This window comes from Lissotriton helveticus, chromosome 2_1 (genome assembly GCF_964261635.1).
Source record: "Lissotriton helveticus chromosome 2_1, aLisHel1.1, whole genome shotgun sequence".
NCBI lineage: Eukaryota > Metazoa > Chordata > Amphibia > Caudata > Salamandridae > Lissotriton > Lissotriton helveticus.
The window spans coordinates 1,255,877,974-1,255,901,479 of NC_136059.1; the positions used below are offsets into that span (position 1 = coordinate 1,255,877,974).

The window sequence follows — 23,506 nt, forward strand, 5'->3', positions numbered from 1 at the left end:
TTGAGATGCCCGTCTCTACTGCCAAGACAACGGTAATTTTCGAGACCTTACATCAAAAATTATCATCGAGGCCTTTACTCCCCCTGGTTCCAGGTCTGTTGGAACCGGCGGAACACAAATTCTTAACACCGGCATCCTTAGGAGCGGTTCCTTCGCGGATCGAAGAAATATAAAGCACCGGACACTGATCCTTTATTTCTGAGGTCTGAGCCACAGCCTGATTCAGTCATCGTCTCAGCGGCTCGTAAGAATCAAACGGGAGCGGCTTCATCATCTGTGCCTCCTGATAAGGACAGCAAAGCTATGGACTCATTAGGAAAGAGAATGTGTGCTACTTCTGCTTCCTATATGAAGGTTGCCAGCTCTTCTGCTTTACTGGGTCGCTATGACCGTTCTTTATGGGATTCCCTGTCTCGCTTTACAGCAAAACTTCCGAAAGAAGACAAGCAGGATTTTCTGGAAATCCTTCATGAAGGTGGGCTAGTGGCTAACCAAGTGATTAGCGCAGCGGCAGATGCTTCCGACTTGTCGACGCATGGCTATGCCCATGGAATCTGTGCAAGACTATCAGCTTGGCTGAGGCTTACGGGTCTTAAGCCTGAAGCGCAACACCGGATTCTGAATTTACCGTTCAATGGAAAATCGCTCTTTGGGTCTCATGCTGACGATGAGATGTCAAGAATGAAGACGGAGCTCGATACTGTAAAAGCTGTTGGTCTCGAAAAGAGAAAGGACAACTTTAGGAAGAAAAACCGTCCTTATGATCGCAGACAGAACCAGCAGAGGGTTCAAACCCCTCAATGGTCGTCACAACAGAATCAGGGAAGATCCCAATTCACCCAGCGTCGTCTTGGTAACCTGCACCTGGAAACAAGCAGCAACAAAAAAAACAGTGAGTGCTTGCTTCCCCTGAGTCCGTTCCCACTCCGGTGGGGGGAAGTGTTCGTTTTTACCTGGACGAGTGGAAAAACATCACAAACGACAAATGGATGCTGAATATTGTGCAAAATGGATATGCAATCAGATTCGAATCTCCTCCACTCGCCATTCCTCCTCAAAAGTCTGTGTTCCATCACCTTCATCTGTTAAAACAGGAGGTGTCTACGTTAATCTTGAAGGAAGCTATCAAGGAGGTTCCGAAGACACAGCGTCGCCTAGGCGTTTACTCCCGATACTTTCTAGTTCCAAAGAAAGGTCCAAACAAGGAGTTCAGGCCCATACTAGATCTCAGGCGCCTCAATCAGTTCATTCGGCAAGAAAAGTTCAGAATGCTGGCGTTACATCAAATAATTCCACTTCTGCATCAAAAGGACTGGATGTGCTCCATAGATCTTCAAGATGCTTATTTCCACATTCCCATCGCCCCAAAGCATCGGAAATTTCTAAGGTTTTGCATACAAACCAGTCATTACCAGTACACAGTCTTGCCCTTCGGGCTAAAGTCAGCTCCTCGCACCTTCTCAAAGTGCATAGCAGTCGTAGCGGCTTTCCTAAGGAAGAGACACATTTTCGTCTATCCCTATCTAGACGATTGGCTGCTAAAGAGTGCGTCTCCGATTCTGCTTCAGCAACATCTCACGTTCTGCATAAATCAGCTGCGGAGGCTAGGCCTGCACGTGAACTTCAAAAAGTCTATCCTCAATCCCACACAGAGGATACATTATCTGGGCGCACTTCTAGATTCAAAGGACGCAAAAGCGTATCCTTCGGAGGAGAGACTATCCTCTATGCTCCTCAAGTGTCAAGTCTTACTAAAGAATCCTCGACCAACGGCCAGACAGATCTCATCTCTGCTAGGATCCATGGCGTCTTGCATCTTCCTTGTTCTGAACGCCAGGCTGCACATGAGACCTCTGCAGCAGTCATTGGAGGATCAGTGGTCCCAGTTTTCAGACCGTTGGGAAGACAAACTGTCACTACCTCTGTCAGTGCTGATATCCATTCGATGGTGGATGCAGCGGAGTCATCTGATGGTGGGAGTGCCTTTTCAAGAGGACATGCCCAGACGATCGCTGGTGACAGATGCGTCCCTGCAAGGATGGGGAGCCCATCTGGGGTCCCTCCAAGTTCAAGGAGTGTGGTCAGAGAAAGAAAGACTGTATCACATAAACATGTTGGAACTCAGAGCGGTACATCTGGCTCTCAAAGCTTTCTTCCCAGCTCTCAAGTCACCCTCTCTGCTTGTTCAGACGGACAATACAACAACGATGTACTATCTGAACAAGCAGGGCGGAACGAGATCCAGACCTCTGTCGCTGGAAGCGCAAGCAATCTGGAAGTGGCTTCTGGCTCGGGGTATGACATTTTCAGCTGTCCATCTGCCCGGCATTCTCAACGTCCAAGCAGACGACCTAAGCAGGCACTTCGCAGAAGCACACGACTGGGTCTTAAAAGACGAAGTGATAAGAGATGTCTTCCAGGCCTGGGGATCACCAGAAATCGATCTTTTCGCGGACGCCGACAACGCAAAATGCCGCGTCTTCGCGTCCAGGTTCCCGCAACGAGGGTCCAAGGGGAATGCTCTATGGATGGACTGGTCAGAGACATTACTCTACGCTTTTCCACCGATCCCACTCATTCCCTTGGTGATCAAGAAACTGTACAAGTCGAAGACAGACATGATTCTAGTGGCTCCGGATTGGCCTCGCCAATGGTGGTACCCGGATCTCCTGCATCTATCCAAAGTGCCGCACAGGAGGCTTCCCTGCTGTCCGGATCTGCTGACGAGGGAGAACGGCAGAGTGTTCCATCCCAATCTGCCGTCCCTGAAGCTAGCAGTATGGTTCCTGAGTTCGTCAAGTACGGACATTTAGGTCTTTCACAGGACTGTATGCACATCTTAAGAGAGGCAAGGAGAGCTTCTACCAGAAAGACGTATGCTTTCAAGTGGAAGCAGTTTTTCATGTGGTGTGCTGCTGAAGGACATGACCCTATTCGAGGTCAAGAACAGGTACTGTTACCATACTTACTTTCTTTGGCCAAAGCAGGTTTGCAGTATTCTTCTATTAAGGTCCATCTGGCAGCGATTACAGCATATCGAAAGTCTCCTACCCAGGTTTCTTTCTTTCAAATGCCAGTTATGAAGGATTTTCTCGAAGGTCTCAGAAAAGTGTATCCTCCCGTGAGGGCTCCCTCACCTCCTTGGGAGCTTAATGTGGTTTTGTCTAAATTGATGGGTCCTCCATTCGAACCTATACACAAGGCTTCCCTTCAGCATCTGTCGTGGAAGGTGTCCTTTCTTGTAGCGATCACTTCTGCGCGCAGGGTGAGCGAGATTGAGGCTTTTTGTGCTACAGAACCCTATCTCGTTTTCCATGCGAATAGAGTGGTGCTTCGGACTCATCCCAGATTCCTTCCTAAGGTAGTCTCGGATTTTCACATTAACCAATCAGTGACACTACCTACGTTTTTTACTAATCCGAGCTCTTCAGCTGAAAAAGCTCTACATTCTTTGGATTTGAAAAGAGTTTTAAAGTTTTACCGTGATAAAACTAAAAGTGTTCGAAAGACTGATCATTTGTTTGTAAACTACGGTCCTCTGAATACGGGCTTGCCTGCATCTAAGAGGTCTATTTCTAGATGGATTGTGTCATGCATTTTGTTATGTTATCAGTTGGCACGAAAACAGCTCCCGGGTAGACCGAGAGCTCATTCCACTAGAGGAAAGGCTGGTACTATAGCAATGCTTAAGAATGTTCCTGTTCATGAAATTTGTAAGGCAGCTACATGGCGTTCGGTTCACACCTTTTCTCGCCAATTACTGCCTTGATTCTGATACTCAGGCGGATGCTCAGGTTGGTCAAGCATCCCTGAGGAATTTGTTTGGGTAATATCTTTATGAGTGTACCGTTTAGAGAGCCTGATATTAGTCCGCAGGGTATGGGATGGGCTTGCTACTCTATTCAGTGCTTATGACTATTGATGAGTATCCCCTGGAAGAGAAGGATTAGTTACTTACCTGTAATCCTAGTTCTCTTCCAGGGGTATACTCATCAAAGTCATAAGCACACCCACCCGCCTCCCCGGACTAATATCAGAACGATCTCTTTTTCATGTTACCCATGCAGTTATCAACACTGTTATTCGCCGTCCAAAAGAACTGACCTGTCACCTGTGGTGCATGCAGCGAGCCTGGAGGCTCTCAGAGGTCTTAAAGGCACGGCACCAGATTTTTCTGTTGTTACAATGCAGCCTATCTAGGCTAACGCTGCCTCTATGATCCTGCCTGTTTTTACCTTTGAAAATAAAGGTTGTGTGTTTCAAAGAAAACCTAGGCAGTGTTTTCTTCTTTACATTATCATATAATGTGTTTTATATGTCTTTATTTAGCAAATGTAAAGAGTTTACAGGCTATTGTGGCAGTGTTTCTTTGAGCCTAGTATAGTTATATTGGGCTGCATATGTATATGTATATGCATGTTATCTATATATATATATATATATATATGGTTATTTTATGCGTATTTATTGTCTACATACTGGCAGGGTGGTTGCTCAGGGCTGTGCTCTGTTCTTTTTTCTTTCCCTGCCTTGGGTACTGCAATTTTTTCTGCTCTTTCGCACACTGTTTCCACACTCCCACAGTTTTGTCTGATGGCGTTGTGGCGCGGAAAAGTTCTCCGAAGAACACTGACGTAGGCGCACCGGGGCGGGACTTATGTGACCTCGCTGACATCACGATGGCAGGCGATGCCTGAGCGGAGCCGCGTGATGCCGTCCCCCCGGCGCGCAGGGCTGCTGTGGGAAAAAGGTTTTCCGGATCCAGTCTCACGCCTCGGGATAATTCTACGTGAAGGAATCTGCGGCTAGAATTGTCTCTACCCGATACATCGTTACCGAAGGTAAGTAACTAGTACATCACTAACGTGTCTCTTTCAGATGCCTTCTATACAAGTCACAGTCACACTGAAACTCAGAAATTACCATGTGACTATGATCCTAAACTGTTCGAGACAGGTGAAGGCACTGGTGATAACCAGCCCTGTTACAAATGTATGTCAAGCCAAACTGGAGGTTGTCATGGAGATCGAACTGCTAACCAGATTGTAGGGTCAGATATTCGACCTAAACTGGACATCCTTGACTTTGGCAGCATGACATCCGAGATCAGACAGCATGGACATTTGAATCTCCCCAGTCATGCTTGGATAGCCTGGATACTTCAATACTATTCCTTCAACGGGAAGAGATGTCGCTAGTGTCCACCTAGAGCTACAAGGAAGTGAACCGTCTTCTTTTAAGTGAATCTTCTAATATGAAGTGTTCCGGGGTCCCCGCTCGCAGCAGGGAATTATTCTAATATTTATGCTATCAATGAACATCTTGTGACTACGAACATGTTTTTAATTTAAAGAAAATAATTTGAAGCTTCGGTAGTCCTGCCTCGCGGCCACGAAAAATAGCATGCTTATGAAACTCTGGAGTATTTCATGCTGGAAAAATTAATTCTTTCAATTAATCAGGAGGCAGCATTTTTTTTATCTGATACCCAAGCAAGCCTTTTGAGATTTGGGTGAGTTACTTATATTGAATCTAGCTTTTATGACTTTCGTATAAACCTGCTTTAACTCATATTTTGGCAAACCTTTAAACATTCCTACATTTTCTTACTGGTTGGGGAAGAGGACAATATTAGAATAGCTAGACAACACTTTAAAGGCATCTGAGAATATACATACTGCAAGAGAAAAATGACAGTCTTTGTCTACCTGTGTAATTCCACACACTGTAGGCACGCAAGTGGACTTTATTTCTTCAGACAGTGCTCCTCAGCAGAATTGACTCCCGTTTGTGTTATGAATGTTTTAATGAATGTGTTTCTAATGCAAACCTGCATACCATTTCTCAATACTTTGATTATAAACAAAAAGTCAATAATAAAACTGAAATTCTGTGACATAATATGCTCAACACGTTAGTAAAAAATGATTGACAGTACACTTACCCTATATGTGTAACAGCTTCCCTGTTTTCACATTCAGTAGTCCATATTGCTATCTTATCTCCCTTTGCTCTGACATTAACAACAGCTCCACAGACATCATCGCTGTGGACATCAAAAGCCTCCCCAATAAGGCACAACAGCTTCAAGAGAAAGAATAACAAGACACACATCAAGCATTTGAAAATGATCTGGAGCGTGTACACAAGCTACGATCCCTGCACTAATTGCTTGATCTTAATATATGAAATCAACTGACAGTCTACAAAACTGTACAAGAGGAACAGTTCCATTTAAGAAAAACCTAAATCTGACAAGTACAGCTGAAAGATATTTGCTTGGGAATTAACAGTTTGCTGCCCCTTTGGAAAGATGGGAACCAGCTTAGAAAAAGATCGTTAAATGGGCTTTTCCGATAGGGAGTGGGGGGGTACAAACAAAAGGTTATATTTAGCTGAATCAGAGATTTATGGGTCAAATTATTCTTTTTCATTTTCTATTATACATTGATAACAAGCATTGATATATGGAAAGCCATAAAAAAAGATGTACCTACACCCAAATTATACATTTTGTGGTCTAATGACATTCTGGTTTAACCAGTAAATCAGAAAAATTATCTGTAACCCCAAAAACACACTGAACAAATCAATACACCCCATTTACACTATCCCAACGTACAATTAAATATCATTTGAATGAGCCATTTATCATTAGCTCTGAAATGCTTTGAACATTTTTAATTGACACCATAGATATTAAGTTGACATCTGTATCTGGTCTGAGTGATTTCAGCATCTCTTCTGTAACACACCTATCCAAATTCAAAGCGCAAAGATCAATGAGGTCTTGTGGCTAGTACAAAAGATGGAGGGGCTAGTGGGAGAATTGAAGGAAAGGGCGGGAGAAGGTGGGAGCGAGAAATTGGCAGGGAGAAGAAGGGCTGATAAAAAGTTGGCGGAAGCAAAGCACATTGATAGATAATGACAGACTGATTCTATCTTAGAAGATCTATTACCTGAACTTAGTCACAACAGTTTAACTCCTATCTATGTAGAGGGCAAATCCATGTATAGTTATATGATTGGTAAGTGCACCCGTAACATGAACTAAGTACTTTCATCTCCAAAATAGGCATAACCACAGTATTCCGAAATGGATATATCAACTCCTTTGCGAAAAGAGGTAGCACTTATATAGCAGTGGTTCTTAAACTGACTTACTTCTATGGACCCCAACTGAATCATTACTGGAATCTGGGGACCCTCATTGAGTCATTATTGGAAGCCAGGGACTCCCAGTCTAAGGAATTTCAATGATTTGAACCACTGTTCTAAAGTAGCAGATGGATTAGTTACTTACCTGTAATCCTAGTTCTCTTCCAGGGGTATCCTCATCAAAGTCATAAGCATTAGAATATTCCCGCCCATGCGCGGGACCCCGGAAACAATATATTATATGTGCCCCACATATATATAGACATATATATATATATATATATATATATATATATATATATATATATATATATATATATATATATATATATAAGCAATTGCAGCCAAATAAAACAACAGAGCTGTAATATGCTGTGAAGAATTTCCACCATACAGTGTATTTTGCATTAGAAACATGAGAAACAACACCAATGCTTGTTTAGAAACTGTTTTAATGCTTAAAAAACAGTAGAAATTCTCATAACACACTGTAAACATATACAGCTCCCAGGCTGCATTGCAAATCCCCAGTCTAAAAAGACTGAAAAGCTAACCTGTAGCTGAATGCACTAAAACTGACGCTGTGCCTTTAAGGCACCTCTGCCCCTAGATTCCCATCATGCCTCAGGGGTTACAGTTAGGTCAATCCTTCTCTTCCAGGGGATCCTCATCAATAGTCATAAGCATTAGAATAGAGTAGCGAGCCTCACCTCATCCCTGCGGGCAAAGGAATCAACAGATAACATTCATATCCTTAGGCCCAAGAATAGGCCTTACTCTACCCAAAAAGGTTTCTCAAGGAGGCTTGCCCTACTTGAGAATCCGCTCTGGAATCAGACTCTAGGCAATAATGCCTTGTAAACGTATGGACTGATTTCCATGTCGCAGCCTTGCATATTTCTGACATAGGAATGTCATGCAAAAAAGCTATTGTGGCTGCTTTCCCTCTAGTGGAATGAGCTTTGGGTGAACTCAACAAAGGTTTGCCAGCCAGCTGGTAAGCTAGTTTGATACAAGAGACAATCCATCTGGAGATGGATCTTTTGGCTGCTGCAAACCCGGTCCTCATAGCACCATAATTGACAAAGAGTTGGTCTGTCTTTCTGGTGTCCTTCGTCCTTTCTAGGTAAAACTTCAGCACCCGTTTAAGGTCTAACGAGTGCAACGACCTCTCAGCTGGGGTCGATGCGTTAGGAAAGAACGAAGGAAGGGTAATCGTTTGATTTATGTGAAAATCCGATACCACCTTTGGAAGGAAAGAAGGGTGAGCCCTCATTACCACTCTGTTGTGGTGAAACACAGTGTAAGGTTCCTTGGTGCAGAGTGCTTGTATCTCACTAACCCTGCGCGCAGAGGTTATTGCCACCAAGAAGGCCGCCTTCCAAGTGAGATGCTGCAAGGAGGCCTTGTGTATAGGCTCAAACGGTGTAGACATCAGTCTGGAGAGAACCAGGTTCAACTCCCAGGGAGGAGAAGGATTTCTCACAGGGGGATAGACCTTCTTTAATCCCTGAAGGAAATCCTTCACTACTGGGACCTGAAAAAACGATGTTTGTGTAGGTGATTTTCTGTACGCTACTATGGCGATTAAATGAACCCTAATAGAAGCGTATTTCAACCCTGATGTCGCTAAGTATAGGAGGTATGGTAGGACTACCTCTTCTTGCCCTTTGGTGGGATCAAAGCCATGGTCCTTACACCAAATGAAAAATCTTTTCCACTTGAACGCATAAGACGTCCTTGTGGAAGGTCTCTTTGCCTCTCTTAAAATATTCATACATTCCGGAGGCAGATTTAAGTGTCCATATTGCAAGACCTCAGGAGCCATGCAGTCAGGTTCAGCGACGGGAGGTTGGGATGCAGGATTCTCCCGTCCATCTTGCTCAGCAGGTCTGGCCTGCACGGCAGACGTCTGTGTGGACACAGCGACAGATGTAACAGATCTGGGTACCACCATTGTCGCGGCCAATCCGGAGCAATTAGAATCATGTCCATGCTCGATCTGATGAGTTTGGCCACCACCTTCGGAATCCGTGCCAGAGGGGGAAAAGCATAAGCGAACATTCCTGTCCACTCCAGCAGGAGAGCGTTCCCTTGCGTCCCTGGCCGGTGGAACCTGGACGCGAAGGCGTGGCATTTGGCGTTTTCGTCGTCCGCAAATAAGTCTATGTCTGGACGACCCCAGCAACGGAAGAGTTCTTCGACCACTTCGTCGTTTAGCACCCAGTCTGGCTGATCTTCGAAGTGCCTGCTGAGTGCGTCTGCTTTTGTGTTTAGCTCGCCTGGAAGGTGTACTGCCACCACCGACAGTCCCCGAGCCAGAAGCCAGTGCCATATTGTCTGGGCCTCCAGAGACAGAGGGCGAGATCGAGTTCCTCCCTGCTTGTTAGGATAGGATAGGATCTGAGTCAGCCGGCCTATATTTTTTCTGGATACGTGCCGGTACTGCCCTGATCGTTGCTGGCGTGAGGAAAACCTCTTTGATTGGGTCCATTATTCCTGGAACTAATGGGAGCAACGGCCGTGTATATGATTTGTGATGAAGAGTCTCAAAAATCACAGTAGTGGACACCTCTGGAGTGGTCATTTCTATATTCAGCTTGTGAGAACCCCTTTGCAAGACGTCCAGATATGTGTTGACGTCGTCAAGAGGGGAAGCTCTTGAGCGAGGGCTGTCTGCCAGCGTCGGAGAGTAGTCCCCTTTAGAAGATCTAGGCGAAGATGGAGGGGAGGATGATGGAGTTCTTCTTCTCCTGTGGTGAAAATGCTCCTTCCTCACCGGTGATCTCCTAGTTCGTTCCTCCCTTCGAGGAGAACGTGATACCCTCTGATGTACTGGAGATCTCGATCTCTCAGTCCGTACCTCCTTTCTCGGTGTTCGAGATTTGGGTTGCTCCCTCCTTGGCGATCAGGAGACCCTAGGGGCATGCGACCTGTCCGCTCTTCTCTCTCGTGAGCGTGATCGGTGAATGGCAGGACTCTGTCCATCTGCCTCTTCTGCTTGCTGAAGAGGAGACCCGTGGACTGGACTCAAGTACCTTTGAAGTCTCTCTGGTGCCTTAGAATCCTTCCAATTACTCAAAGGAGCATACCATCTTGGCGAGAGTCTTATATGTGAAGTGTAACCCCGCTGGGGATTCTTCTGAACCGGACTCCTACTCCTAGAAGATGACCCCGTTGAACCCGAGGCAATTGAGGAGGAATGGAGTGAAGCAGATTGTGTCACTAGGACTGTCGAAGGCACCGAAGGAGATCTCCTTCTCACCGGTGTTGGAGGACGTCTCAAAAGCCTTTCCCTCGACGTCGAACGCCTCTGCGGCGTCGACGGGGTGATAACCTTCGGCGTTGACGTTGACTTGTTGTCCCTCGACGTCGATCGGCGTTGATGCGCCGACGGCGGAGTCTTCTCCCTCGACGCCGAACGGCGTTGTCATGCCGTCGGCGAAGGTCTCGACGTCGAACGGCATAGCCCTGCCGTCGACGGCGCTCTCGACGTCGGCCGACGTTGATCTGTCGGCGACGGAGATGTCAATCGACAATGTCCTGTACTTGATGTCGACCTGGCATGCGGCGACGGCTGAGGATCGGACATCCTCGACGACGAGCGCCGACGTGCCTTCGATGATCCCTTCGACGACGATCGTCCGAGGGGGCTCTTGCTCCTCGACGCCGAGCGCCTCCGTGGAGACGTCGGCGGAGGTGTCACACTCTTCGAAGCCTGTCGACGTCGAGACGACGGCGAGTGTGATCTGTCTCTCGACGCCGACCGTCGCCTGGTTGACGGCGGCGGAGTTGACTTATGTCTTGACGCTCTCGTCGACGGCGATCTCGTGGTTTCTCTCGACGCCGATCGTCGCCTAGTTGACGACGGCGGAGCCTTCTTCGACGACGGCGAACCTCTTTTCGACGACGATTTCCTCATCGACGCCGATCTCGACGTCGACGGAGCTTTTTCTCTCGAACTGTCCATCAGATGTCGTTTTTTCAGCGGTGCTGAGGTTGATGGACGCTCTGACTTGCCTTTGGAGGGAGTTCTGGGTCTCTTTGAACTCTTCCTCTCTGCAGATCTTCCTCTCATGGATCTCTGGGCCAGACCATAGAGCCTGTTCCTCTCTCTGTCTTTAAGAGTTCTGTCAGACAGATTTTTACAATGAGAACAGTCTTTAGGATCATGATCCTCTGGCAAGCATAAAATACAGACCTCATGAGAGTCCGTTTTTGCCTTCTTGTGGCCACAAGAAGGGCAATCATCAAATAATGAGGGCATCCTGAAAGGAAAACCTCACAAAAAATTGACTGCTAAGCAGTTATTTACTTGACTCTGATGTGAAAAGTCAAAGTAAATCAAAAAATTGTTCTTTTGAAGATTTTCTGACTGAAAAAGGCAGAAAAATGTGGAGCTGAGTATCCAGGGTCCTTCCTGAAGGAGCCGGAAAGAACAACTGACCTAACTGTAACCCCTGAGGCATGATGGGAAGCTAGGGGCAGAGGTGCCTTAAAGGCACAGCGTCAGTTTTAGTGCATTCAGCTACAGGTTAGCTTTTCAGTCTTTTTAGACTGGGGATTTGCAATGCAGCCTGGGAGCTGTATATGTTTACAGTGTGTTATGAGAATTTCTACTGTTTTTTAAGCATTAAAACAGTTTCTAAACAAGCATTGGTGTTGTTTCTCATGTTTCTAATGCAAAATACACTGTATGGTGGAAATTCTTCACAGCATATTACAGCTCTGTTGTTTTATTTGGCTGCAATTGCTTATTATATATATATATATATATATATATATATATATATATATATATATATATATATATATATATATATGTCTATATATATGTGGGGCACATATAATATATTGTTTCCGGGGTCCCGCGCATGGGCGGGAATATTCTAATGCTTATGACTATTGATGAGGATCCCCTGGAAGAGAATTAGAAGCAACACATTAACATTTTTTGATAAACTTAAATACAAGGATGTACAAAACACTCAATAGGTTGAACAAGTAACCAAGCATTGGCATTGCCAATAGGTCTCGCTTGTGGGACCTTAAAAGTATTTAGTTTTGCAGCACAATATCCTTGTTGCACCAAGGATATTGTGCTGCAAATCTAAATACTTATAATGTCCCACAAGCGAGACCTATTGGCTATGCCAATGCTTGTTTTTTTTTACTTGTTAGGGGGCAGAGGAGACGAGGTGTTTAACACAGAACGAAAACAGTTGAAGTTAAAAAGATTCAACCGTTACGATACCCGCTCGAGGTATCAGTTTTATTTCGGCAGTGTCTTAGTATGTCAGGTAGTGATGTTAATGAGGTTATGAGTTGTGCGCTCAAACGCGATGTTAAAAGTGACTCCAAGCGAGTCACTAAGCTGTGTTAACGGTGTGTAACTCACCGGACGGGGAAAAGTTAGCAAGGTTCAGAACGATACGTCACTCGCTCGTGGTGTCAATACCATTTAGAGGAAATGCATGCAACATGCAAGTTTACTAGAAAGCTATTTAATCAGTGCAGCTTACCGAGTGTTAGGGGTAAAAAATCACCGGGCGTCTTCCGAATGTCGTTAGTTCTCTTGCGATGCATCCGGGTGCATTGTAACTGATGTTCGGATGGTGGGCGGTTTATTAGGTCTCATGACGTGTAGGGGTTGCGTTAGTAAACACAAAGGATGGTTCGTTGTAAATGGAGAGGCCGGCGGCCGGCCATGAATAATTACAAGCACATAAACAGGCATGCTGTGACGGAGGTGTGAGAGGTCTGGCAGGGAACAGATGGCCTGGCCGTGAAGCAGGGGGCGGGGCAGCGCTGGGGAAGCCTGTGGGAGGGTGATTGATGCCTTTGATGTGGGGAGGGAGGAGAGCCTTTTGCGAGCCTTGTGCAGGAGAAATGAACAGATGTCCGTGAGGTGTGGGAGGAGTGCCTGATGCGCGTTCACGTGTTTCACGTGAACTTCATGAAAACGCCAGCAAAAAGCTGGTGGTTTCATGAGTATTTTCGCTACTTGAATTCTCGCTCCGCTCGATGCGCATGCGCGCATCGATAGGCCGCGAGACCTAATTACATTCGGTAAGGAAAAGGCCACTTACCAGTATGCATCTGTTCTTGGCATGTAGAGCTGCAGAGTTGTACACTTAGCATTAGATCGCCACCTGGTTTTGGGCTCGGATGATTGCATGTTGTTGTCGTCTTGGAAGAAGTCTTTGTAGTCACGAGATAGGTGACTCCTCCCTTGGACGATAGTGCACATGGGCATCGGCTCCATCCTTAGATTGTTTTTCGCCATGATGGGAAATGATGGAGTTAGTAGAAAGATAGAAAAAGGATGTCCATGCGTGTATATCTAACTAAGATACAAACTGGAACAGATACAGGTCCCGGGGAGGCGGGAGGGCGTGTACAACTCTGCAGCTCTACATGCCAAGAACAGATGCATACTAGTAAGTAGCATTTTCCGTTCGAGGCATATGAGCTGCAGATTGTACACTTCGCATCGATTGTGCAGCAGTGTCTCCCCTAGCGGTGGTCACCTGTATCAGTTGCAGTAGTTTGAAACAGAGTTTTGAGGACAGCTTGGCCTACTGCAGCTTGCTGTTTAGCTTGCACAACAACACAATAGTGTTTAGTAAAGGTGTGTGTTGTAGACCATGTCGCTGCTTTGCAGTTGTCTTCTAGGGGAATGTTCCCTCAGAAAGCCATGGAGGCTCCTAGTTTACGTGTAGAGTGCGCTCTAGGAGGAACTGTTAAAGTGCGTTTAGCTTTTTGGTAGCATATTTGTATACATTTAACAATCCACCTTGCATTTCCTGATTTGGAAATGGGGTTACTTTTATGTCGTGGAGAGAAAGCTACAAATAGTTGTTTTGTCTTTCAAAATGATTTTGGTCTATCAATGTAATATAGAAGGGCTCTTTTGACATCTAGTGTGTGTAGAGCTCTCTCTGTGACCAAATTGGGATTCTGAAAAAACATAGGTAATTCTACCGATTGGTTTATATGAAAAGGAGTAATTACTTTAGGAAGGAATTTAGGATTAGTTCTTAGAACCACTTTGCTACGGTGTAATTGCAAGAATGGTTCTTGTATAGTAAAAGCTTGAATTTCACTAACTCTAAGAGAGGTAATAGCAATGAGGAAGACTGTTTTCCATGTGAGAAATTGTCATTCACATCTGTGTAAAGGCTCAAATGGGGGTCCCATGAGCCTAGTAAGAACAATGTTTAGGTTCCACACTGGAGACGGTGGCAACCTAGAAGGAATAATAATTTTTAATCCTTCCATGAAAGCTTTAATAGCTGGTACCCTGAACAATGACATGTTGTCTGTTTTGTAGGTATGCTGCAAGGTGTAATCGTATAGATGAATAAGCCAGATTACACCTTTGTAAATGAAGCAGGTAACAGATAATATTTTGGATGGAAGGAATCCAATGGATTAATTTGATTAATATTACAGTAAATGGCAAATCTCGTCCATTTAGCTGCATAGCAAGCTCTAGTTGTAGGTCTTCTGGCTTCTTTAATAATATGCATACAGTCTGGTGGTAGGTTAAGATATCCAAACTCCAAGACTTCAGGAGTCAGATCCAGTTGGTTTGGATCCGGATGTCTGATGTCTCCATGGTTCTGCGTTAGCATTGATGGTGTTAGAGACAGCTTTTCGTGTGGAACTAGAGAAAGTTCCAACAGCGTGGAGAACCACGGTTGACGTGCCCACGTGGGAGCTACTAGTATTATCTTGAGAGACTGTTGTCTGAGCTTGCGTACTACTAGTGGTATTAGTGGGATTGGCGGAAAAGCGAACGCAAATCTGCCTGACCAATTCATCCATATCGCATTGCCCTTGGACAACGGGTGTGGAAGCCTGGCAGCGAAGGCTGGGCATTTTCCGTTTTCGTTTGTGGCAAACAGGTCTATGTCTGGATGACCCCATTTGTGAAAGAATGGTTGAAGAACTTGTGGATGTAGTTCCCATTTGTGAATTTGTTGTGTCTGTCGACTTAACAGATCTGCTATCTGATTGTGAACTCCTGGAAGGTGTTGTGCGAGCAGATGTAGGTTTTGTGGAAAGGCCCAACTCCAAATATTTTGTGCAAGTTGAGACAGTTGCAGGGAATGTGTGCCTCCTTGTTTTTGTATGTAGTACATGGCGGTCATGTTGTCCATCCGGATTAAGACAGCTTTGTTTTGTATGTGTCCCTGAAAGGACTTTAGTGCTAGGAAAATTGCTAAGAATTCTAGGTGATTGATCTGAAGCACCTTTTGTGGAGTAGTCCACCTTCCCCGAGTTGTGTGGTGGAGCAGATGTGCTCCCCATCCTGTTAGGGATGGATGCATCTGTTGTCAGTACTATCTGTGGAACTGGCTCTAGGAACGGCCGCCCTTTGGATAGATTTTTTGGTGTTCCACCATTGCAGAGAGCGATGTGTGCGGCTGTCCACCAACACCAGGTCTGTTAAATGGCCCTGAGCCTGGTTCCACTGTTCTAGACATTCTTGTAGTGGACGCATCTGCAGTCTTGCATATGGCACAATAAAAATGCAAGATGCCATCATGCCTATTAGTCTCATGAACACTCTGGCTGCGAGAGAGTGTTGGTGTTGAAATTTTGTGACTAAGGTTTGAATTTATTTATTTATGTATTTATTTTGAAAGTTTTATATAGCGCGAACAAGATCTTTGCAGATATCAGAGCGCTTTACAAAGCCGGGAATACAACCATAGAGTGAGTAGCAGGTCATTAGGTATAGCGAAATTTAACGTAATAAGTGAGATGGGTAGGTATGTGAGGGAGCAAAGTAGAACAGGTACATCAATAATGCAAATATTACAGATGAATGTGTGCATAGGTAGTCAGGTAGGTCAATAATACAGGTGAGACACAGTCGTAGAGTTCGAGCAAAATAATACAGATCGGTGTAGAGTCTTTACAGATCCACGTTAATAGGTCAAGTGTATTTGGCCATGAGAATAGCTTTTACTTCTTTCTTAAAAAGTGTGATGGAGGAGATGAGCCTGGTTTCAGGAGGAAGTGAGTTCCAGATCCTGGGTGCCATTCCTGAGAAAGAGCGTTTATAAGTTTTTTCCTTCCGGAATCGTTGAGGTTTTAGCAGAAGATGGTTTGTGCCTCTAGTGTTTCTAGATCCGCCAGAGATTGACAGCTTCTGAGTGAGGTATCCGGGAGAGCTCAGGTGTACAGCCTTGTGTGTCATGCAGGCGATTTTCAGATGTATTCTGGCTTCAAAAGGCAGCCAGTTCAAGGATTTCAAGTAAGGGGAGATATGCGAGTGTTTATTTTACCCAGTGATGAGTCTCGCTGCAGCGTTTAGAGAAGCTCTTAGGGGTGCAGTAGTGGTTAGCGGGAGACCGCAGAGTGCGATGCTGCCGTATTCAATTTGCGGGATTACTAGTGCTTGTACTGCAGTTTGGAAGTCTTTGGCTGGTAGGAAGGGTTTAAGTTTCCTCAGGGTATTGATTTGGAAGTTCGCTCCCTTAGTAGCCTTGCTGAGAGTCGAGAGTTATGCCTAGGGATTTTGCTGAATCCACTATGGTGGGTTGGACATTGAGTGCAGTTAGCTGTTTAAGCCAGGTTTGAGTGGTAGAAATCTTCGCGGGAGGTGAGATCAGAAGGAATTCTGTTTTCAGAGCATTGAGTTTGAGATGATTATCAGCAAGCCAGGATTGGGTGCTTCTGATCGTTGAGTTCAGGAGTAGAATGTCATTAGGGGATTGTAATTTGAGATATAGTTGGGTGTCATCTGCGTACATGTGAAAAAGTACATTGGATGCTTGTAGCAAGGTGGTGAGAGGTTCCATAACGAGGTTGAACAAGGTTGGTGATAGGGAGGATCCTTGGGGGACGCCTAACGAAACAGGTATTGGCGAGGACATCAGGTTGTTACTCTTGAATTTCTGCGACCTGTTGTGTAAAAAAGGAGGTGAACCACTTGAGAACAGTCCCAGATAGACCCATTCTTGTGTTCAAAAGATCGAGTAAATTCTCATGTTTAACAGTGTCGAATGCTGAAGAGAGATCAAGAAGGATGAGGAGGCAGGTATCATTTTGATCTAGGATTTGAAGGGCGTCGTCAACTATGTGGGTCATCGCAGTTTCAGTACTGTTCCCTGCTCGGAAGCCTGATTGATGAGGGTTGAGGAGATCAAACTGATCAATGTGTTTAGTCAGTTGTAGTTGTGCGCATTTTTCCAATAGTTTGGAGAGAGTGGGAATATTGGTGATGGGACGGTAGTTGTTTAAGTCGGATGGGTCGGCAGTAGGTTTCTTTAGCAAAGGTGTGACTTGTCCAACTTTGAGGGAGTCAGGGATTGTTCCTTCTTGGAGCGAGCTGTTGATAATTTTAGTCCAGAGTGGAAGGAGCAATGGGGTGAAATCTTTGACAGCGTTAGCAGGGAGGGGATCCGTGAGGTGATTGGAAGGTTTCAAGGTGCTGAGCAGTTTGCCTATTTCTTCTTTGGAGTAGGTTTCAAAGGATGACCATGTTGCATTGTTTTTAGGTTCAGTGAGTGTTATGCAGTTGGGTGTGGTGTAGAGGCTTGCGTCAGTGCGGAGATCACTCTTTATTTTGTCAGTTTTGTGGGTAAAGAAAGCGGCGAAGTCTTCACAGGAGGGTGCTTCGCACAAGGTATTGAGAGGTTGGGGTTGTTCCTTGGCTTGTGTTCGGATTAGCTCAAACAGTTTTCTTGGACGGTTTTTTGCTTGGTCGAGCTGGAGGCTGAAGAAGTTTGCTTTTGAGCGCTTAATTTTCCTGAAGTAGGCGTTTCTCTTTTTCTTCAGGGTTTTCAGGTGCAGTGCAGAGGGAGCTGTTCTCCAGGTGCGCTCTGCCATTCGCATGGCTCGTCTATCTTCATTGAGACTCCCGTCGTACCATGGATTGGAGATTTTAGCGGAGACTCTTTTTAGCTGCATGGGAGCAGCCTCATTAATTATTGAGGTCATGGCGTTGAGATAGTGGTCAGTCAAGGATTGGACATCTGTAGCGCCCGTAGGAGGGAGCAGGAGGTCGTGGCTGTTCGGGGGTAGGGAGTATGGGTTTAGTTTTTTTCAAGTCTCTTTTCCAGATTTTAGGTCTGGAGGATTGAACCGTGTTGAGTTTGACTTTTTCATTGATGTGGAATGTGACAATATGATGGTCTGACCAGTCACAGGGTTGGATAGACTCAAGTTGAATAGCGTCCTCTTTGGCGATGATAAGGTCGAGGATAGAGCCTTTCTCGTGGGTCGGGCTGTTGCATAATTGTGTGAGGTCCAGGGCATTGAGGAAGCTTTTAAGACTATTTACCACCGTATCATTGTGATCGTTCCAGTGGAGGTTGAAGTCACCAAGGTATATTTGGGTGAGCTGTCGTCCGGCATTGGTTGAGATCATGTCCATGATTTGTTGGGCGAAGGTGAGGTTGTCTCTGGGTGGGTGGTAAATGCCGTGAAGAGAGCATATCGGTTTGCCATTACTGATAATATCGAGGCAGATGTATTCGTAGGAAGTTGGGGAGGGTAGGGAAGGTGCGGAGACTTTCAGAACAGAAAGGCTGTTCCTGTATATGCATGCGATTCCACCACCTATCTTGCCAGACCTGTCAAGCCTAATGATGTGATAGTTGGGGGGAACCAGAATGTCCATTATAGGTGTAGAAGATTCGGTTAGCCAGGTTTCAGTCAAGATGATTAGGTCCAGGTCCAATGTTGGGATGAGATCAGCGATGGCGGAGGAGTGTCTAGAAGCCGATCTGCAGTTTAGGAGGGTGCATTTGAGACGGGGTGTGTCAGGGGAGGTAGAGGGTACTAGAGAGGGGGACTTTTCTAAGGTTATTCGGGACGGAGGTTCTGTTGTTTAGTGTGGAGGGTCTACGGGGATTTGAGTGTATCGTGGGAATGGGGAGGTGCAAGGCGGTTGTGGTGTTTAGGGGAGCTGGGTCGTAGGAGCGGAGGAGGGTGAGAGTGTCGAGATCCGAAAGAGGGTTGCATGTGCGACGGGGGCGGTTGTTGCGATTGTGGGCAGGGATCGCGGTCCAGTGTGGGCGGCGGGTGCGGTTGTTGCGATTGTGGGCATGGATCGCGGTCCTGTGTGAGGGATGTTGCTTGGGTGCGTCATCAGGACGGGTGGAGAGCAAGTTGAGAGGGGGCGTGATGGTGAGTGAGGTGTGTCTAGGTGGTGTGATGAGCATCTCTTTGATGGTGTGAATGTCTTCTTTGAGTTGGAGGAGGGAGGACATAATCTTGTCCAGCGTGGGATAAGTGTTAGTGCTCGTGGTGGAAGTCATGAGTGAGTGGCTGACCTGGGAGTTATCGTACAGGTGGGGGGGTGGATTGGTGTTCATGCAGGGCTCCGTGGTGTAGGCGTACGGGTTGGTGTTAGGGAGGCGAGAGGGTATAGGGGCGATGGGGGTGGAAGAAGTACGGAGGAGGTTGGTGGCGTAGAAGAGGGAATTCGTGGCAGGCGGAGAGAGCGGGGTGGAAGTGGAGTGTATGATGGTGGTGATGGGGGAGCCTGAAGGGTAGTGAGGGCTAAGAGTGGGGGGGGGGGGGGGGGGAATGGGGTTGGAGATGGTCCTGTCGTGGGGAGGGGGGAGTTATAATAATAGATGTGGTGTGCTCTGCGTGGTTAGTAAGCGGATGGTAGTGGGGACTGAGAGAGGGGGGGGGACAAAGGGTAGGATTTGTCGTTATGCGTGTCGTTCTGGTGCTGATCTAGGTTAAAGTGGTTGTGGGTGGAAGTTGTGATGTCAGGGGAGGGGGGAATGGGAGTGGTCTGTGTGGGGGTCCAAGGGTTGGTGTTGGAGGGGCGGCTAGTGTATGAGGTGGAGAGATTTGTGGCTGTGATGGAGGAATGTGGGGTGGTAACAGCAGGTGGGTGATGGACTAGGGTGCTGGGGGTAGAGGCGAGGTGTGTGTCGTTCTGATGCTGTGCCAGGTTAGAGGGGTTGTGGGTGGGGGCTGTGACGTCATGAGTGATAGTGCGGGAGGAGTTATGGGTGGAAGTCCGAGGCTTGGAAAGGTGCTCTTTGAACTTGGGGAACAGGTTGTCTAATAGTTCCAGGTTCCTGTCTGTGGATTGAATTAGGACAATCCCGTTATTGTAGATAGTAATGGTGGTTCTGCCAGGGAAGAGTTGGGATGGTGTGATGGAGAGAGTTAGGCCATGAGCAGTTTTCCTGGTGGTGGAGACGGTGAGTAGGGTGAGGAACGCTTTTCTCCATTGAGCTCTGCGTGAGGTGTGTAAGATGATATCAATGTTCAGGGCTATATTGCCCGGTGAGAAGTAGGTGTCGGCAAAGGGGGTTTCAGGGTGGGACCTCAGGAAGTTGTGTTTAAAGCGTTTAGCGGCTTTTTTGGTGAGAGTGGATGGGTAGATATATATATATACCATATGTCCACCGCACTCCCTGCAGGGCTTGAATCCTGACTTCCTAGACGTCATCTTTTGAAAAAGAGAAACAAAAGAGAGCAGGATACAAGCCAGAATACACAAAGTAGCAATACAACTACGGAGAGTCCCAAAAAACCGTTCGCGTAGACGGAGCTGAAAAAAGGGAGCTGACGTCATCACGCCGACGAGGCTCTCTTATGGCTCCGGTGACGTCAGCGAAGTCGCGAGCGGAGCCGTGCCTCTGTGGCGTCATCCTCGCAGAGAGCTACAAAAATTTCCGAATGCTGCTGGCGCAGGGGATATTCACAAGGTGAGGAATCCACTGGCAGATGTATCCATCAGAATGTGAGTAACTGGGAACAAGGTTTTTTGAGGCAGCAAGCTGTGATTTTAACAGATGGTGGATGTCGTTGGCAGGGAGCTAAAACTAAGATTCTCTTGCATCGGCCGAGCAACGCACAAATTGGGAATGTGGCAGAGAAGTTGAGTTGATGTAAGAGAGAACTCCAGTTTTTTTTTTGTTTAACATTTTTGTTTCCTATGGTGAGACTTTTATCAGTTACATTGGTTACACGAGAAAATTAGGCCATCGGATATCGGGCCGCCGCGCGCCTCAATAACGTGTTCCTGAAGCATTGCAGAAGACTGTCTTGAGCCTTGCACTCCGCGCGCCAGCTGCCATATCTCATTCTTGAAGGGCCACATGAGGCTGTCTCGAGCCTTGTTCCCTGCACACCGAGTCTTGTTCACTGCGCTACACTATAACAAGGCTGTCTCAAGCTTTGGTGACTGCGCGCCACTATAAGGCTTTTCAAGTATTATGCCTAACCTGCTCAAGCCAATCTACACGCCGCATGTAATTCGCTCTTGCTCAGTCAGTGTCCTGCCAAGGATTACATAAAAAAAAAAAAAAGCAGGCGAGCCGCGCAAATTAAAAACAGAAGGTAGAACAGATGGCCCCTGCTCGTAACCGCAGCGGTAGACCGTGGGCGGATACATGCAGACGCCTTTAACTAATCGTGTGACGTCTTTTTCAGAAAGACACACGCAAAGACCACTTAAAACCATGCACACAAAAAAAACACACTCACGAGCCTGTGGAAAGCCCAGAGAGATTCCAAAAAGGCGTTTTCATATAGCAGTGCGCTGCGCTAAGCTCAAACTAAAAAAAGATAGGGCTTGTGACATCTTTCCTCTCTTGCTTTCCCTTCCTGGGTTTTGAGTTTCACTATCAAGATTGAAGAGATCTGTTTTATCAGGACGGTGGCAGAAAAACCAAAAGTGGTCTATGGCTGTGGTAGGATATTGGGTGGGTACTGCAGCCTCTTCTTTACAAATTGCAGAAAAGTTAAGATTACAAATGTTTTCTAAACTAGAATCCGGGGTCAAAGATGTAGCTTTTTCCCAAAACTAGTGTTGCTTTACAAATTTGCAAAATAATTATATCTTCACAATATATCTGGACCTCTGAAGAGAAATTTGTTTAGGGAGGAAGATGTGACCTCCCCCTGAACTCCCATAAAGAATAACTTTTTAATGAAAATAAATAAATGCAGATTATCTCACTGCTCAAAAATTCCCACAGGCATGCTATAGAGGAAATGGCAGACTGCCTGCTCCAACAGAATGTCTTGTTCTGTCATAGCCATTCACAAGCTACAATGAGGGGGAAGGTATAAATGCAACACATTTAAATTGGAAGAGTCACAAAATAAAACATTCTCATGCAGAGCAGTTTCTGCTCACTAAATATGAGACTCACTGTCTCCAGCCAGAAGCGATCTAGGTCATTCCGTCTTTGCTGTTTGTTTAACGTGATGAGCCATCGTCCTCCCTTCTTGTTCTTCTCGTCTTCCCACATGGGCTCTATCCCATCCTGGAAAGCAATATTTGTAGAGTTAGACCGTTTTTACTTTTAATTTTAGATTTCCTTGTATTATGTGTTCACTTTCACCATTTGACAAATGTCATGCTTTGCAAGCCCTCTCAGGATTAATATTTAGATATTGGTTTCAATGTTTGTATTTATGTGGCTACTGTGAATGTGTAGAGCTGGCTTTTTTTTTATATACAGTGCTATATTCGTGAGGCTCTACCATTTATTGTCTCAAACATCTGCACAATTTCACCACATTTTCACTTTGGAAACTTATTTGAAAGGTTCCCTATGATTAGTACTATGATTGGAACTCAACACAGGATAAATTGTTAAACTCTTGACAAAGATTGTTTATGCACTCACGTTTGGCTTCAAAACAGGATAGACCATTATTTCCAATGCAAGGAAGTAAACACATGGGAAACAGTGGCTGCCCTTAAGTAGATTGAGTTGTGGGTCTACAAATAAAAAAAATTATCGGCTACACAGCAAACAAGCATTTGCAATGCAATAGGTCTCGCATTAGGAAAGTTTGAGCCATTGGTATTGTGAATTACATTTTTTTTATTTATGTGTTGGTTGTGAAAATAGCTATAGTAATAGCTAAAGTAATAGCTTTGTCATTTACAATGCCAATAGTTTTAACTTTCACAAATGTGACACCTATAGCATTTGTAATGCAATATGTGTTGTACTTTCACGAAAATCCAAGAACAGAAGTGAAATATTAACTTTTTTTGTGACATTTATAAGACAGACGTCATTGTTGTTCGAGTACTTCACGCTGGTGTTTGGATTCCTGTAAATCCCCAGTGTTGCAGGGTGCTTAAGAATTTTGTGATCACAGTGGTACTGTATTCCGGGCTGGGGGGAGGGGAGGAGAGAGAGAGAGAGAGAGAGAGGGAAGGGAGGGAGGGGAGGAGAGAGAGAGAGAGAGAGAGAGAGAGAGAGAGAGAGAGAGACAGGGGAGAAGAGAGAGAGAGAGAGACAGGGGAGAAGAGCGAGAGAGAGAGAGAGAGAGAGAGAGAGAGAGAGGGAGGAGAGAGAGAGAGAGAGAGAGAGAGGGGAGGAGAGAGAGAGAGAGA

At 45.8% G+C, this 23,506-nt stretch overlaps 1 protein-coding gene across 1 annotated transcript in view; it reads right to left on the minus strand.

Annotated features, from left to right (window-relative positions):
• The window catches only part of EIF4E (eukaryotic translation initiation factor 4E), a 262,801-nt gene that overhangs the window by 76,681 nt on the left and 162,614 nt on the right, over positions 1–23,506 (minus strand). The window contains exons 5-6 of the mRNA XM_078676211.1: positions 22,305–22,418; positions 5,945–6,084 (exon numbers count right to left, since the gene is read on the minus strand). Coding sequence (XP_078532337.1) covers positions 5,945–6,084; positions 22,305–22,418 — 254 coding nt within the window. The remainder of the gene's footprint in view (positions 1–5,944; positions 6,085–22,304; positions 22,419–23,506) is intronic.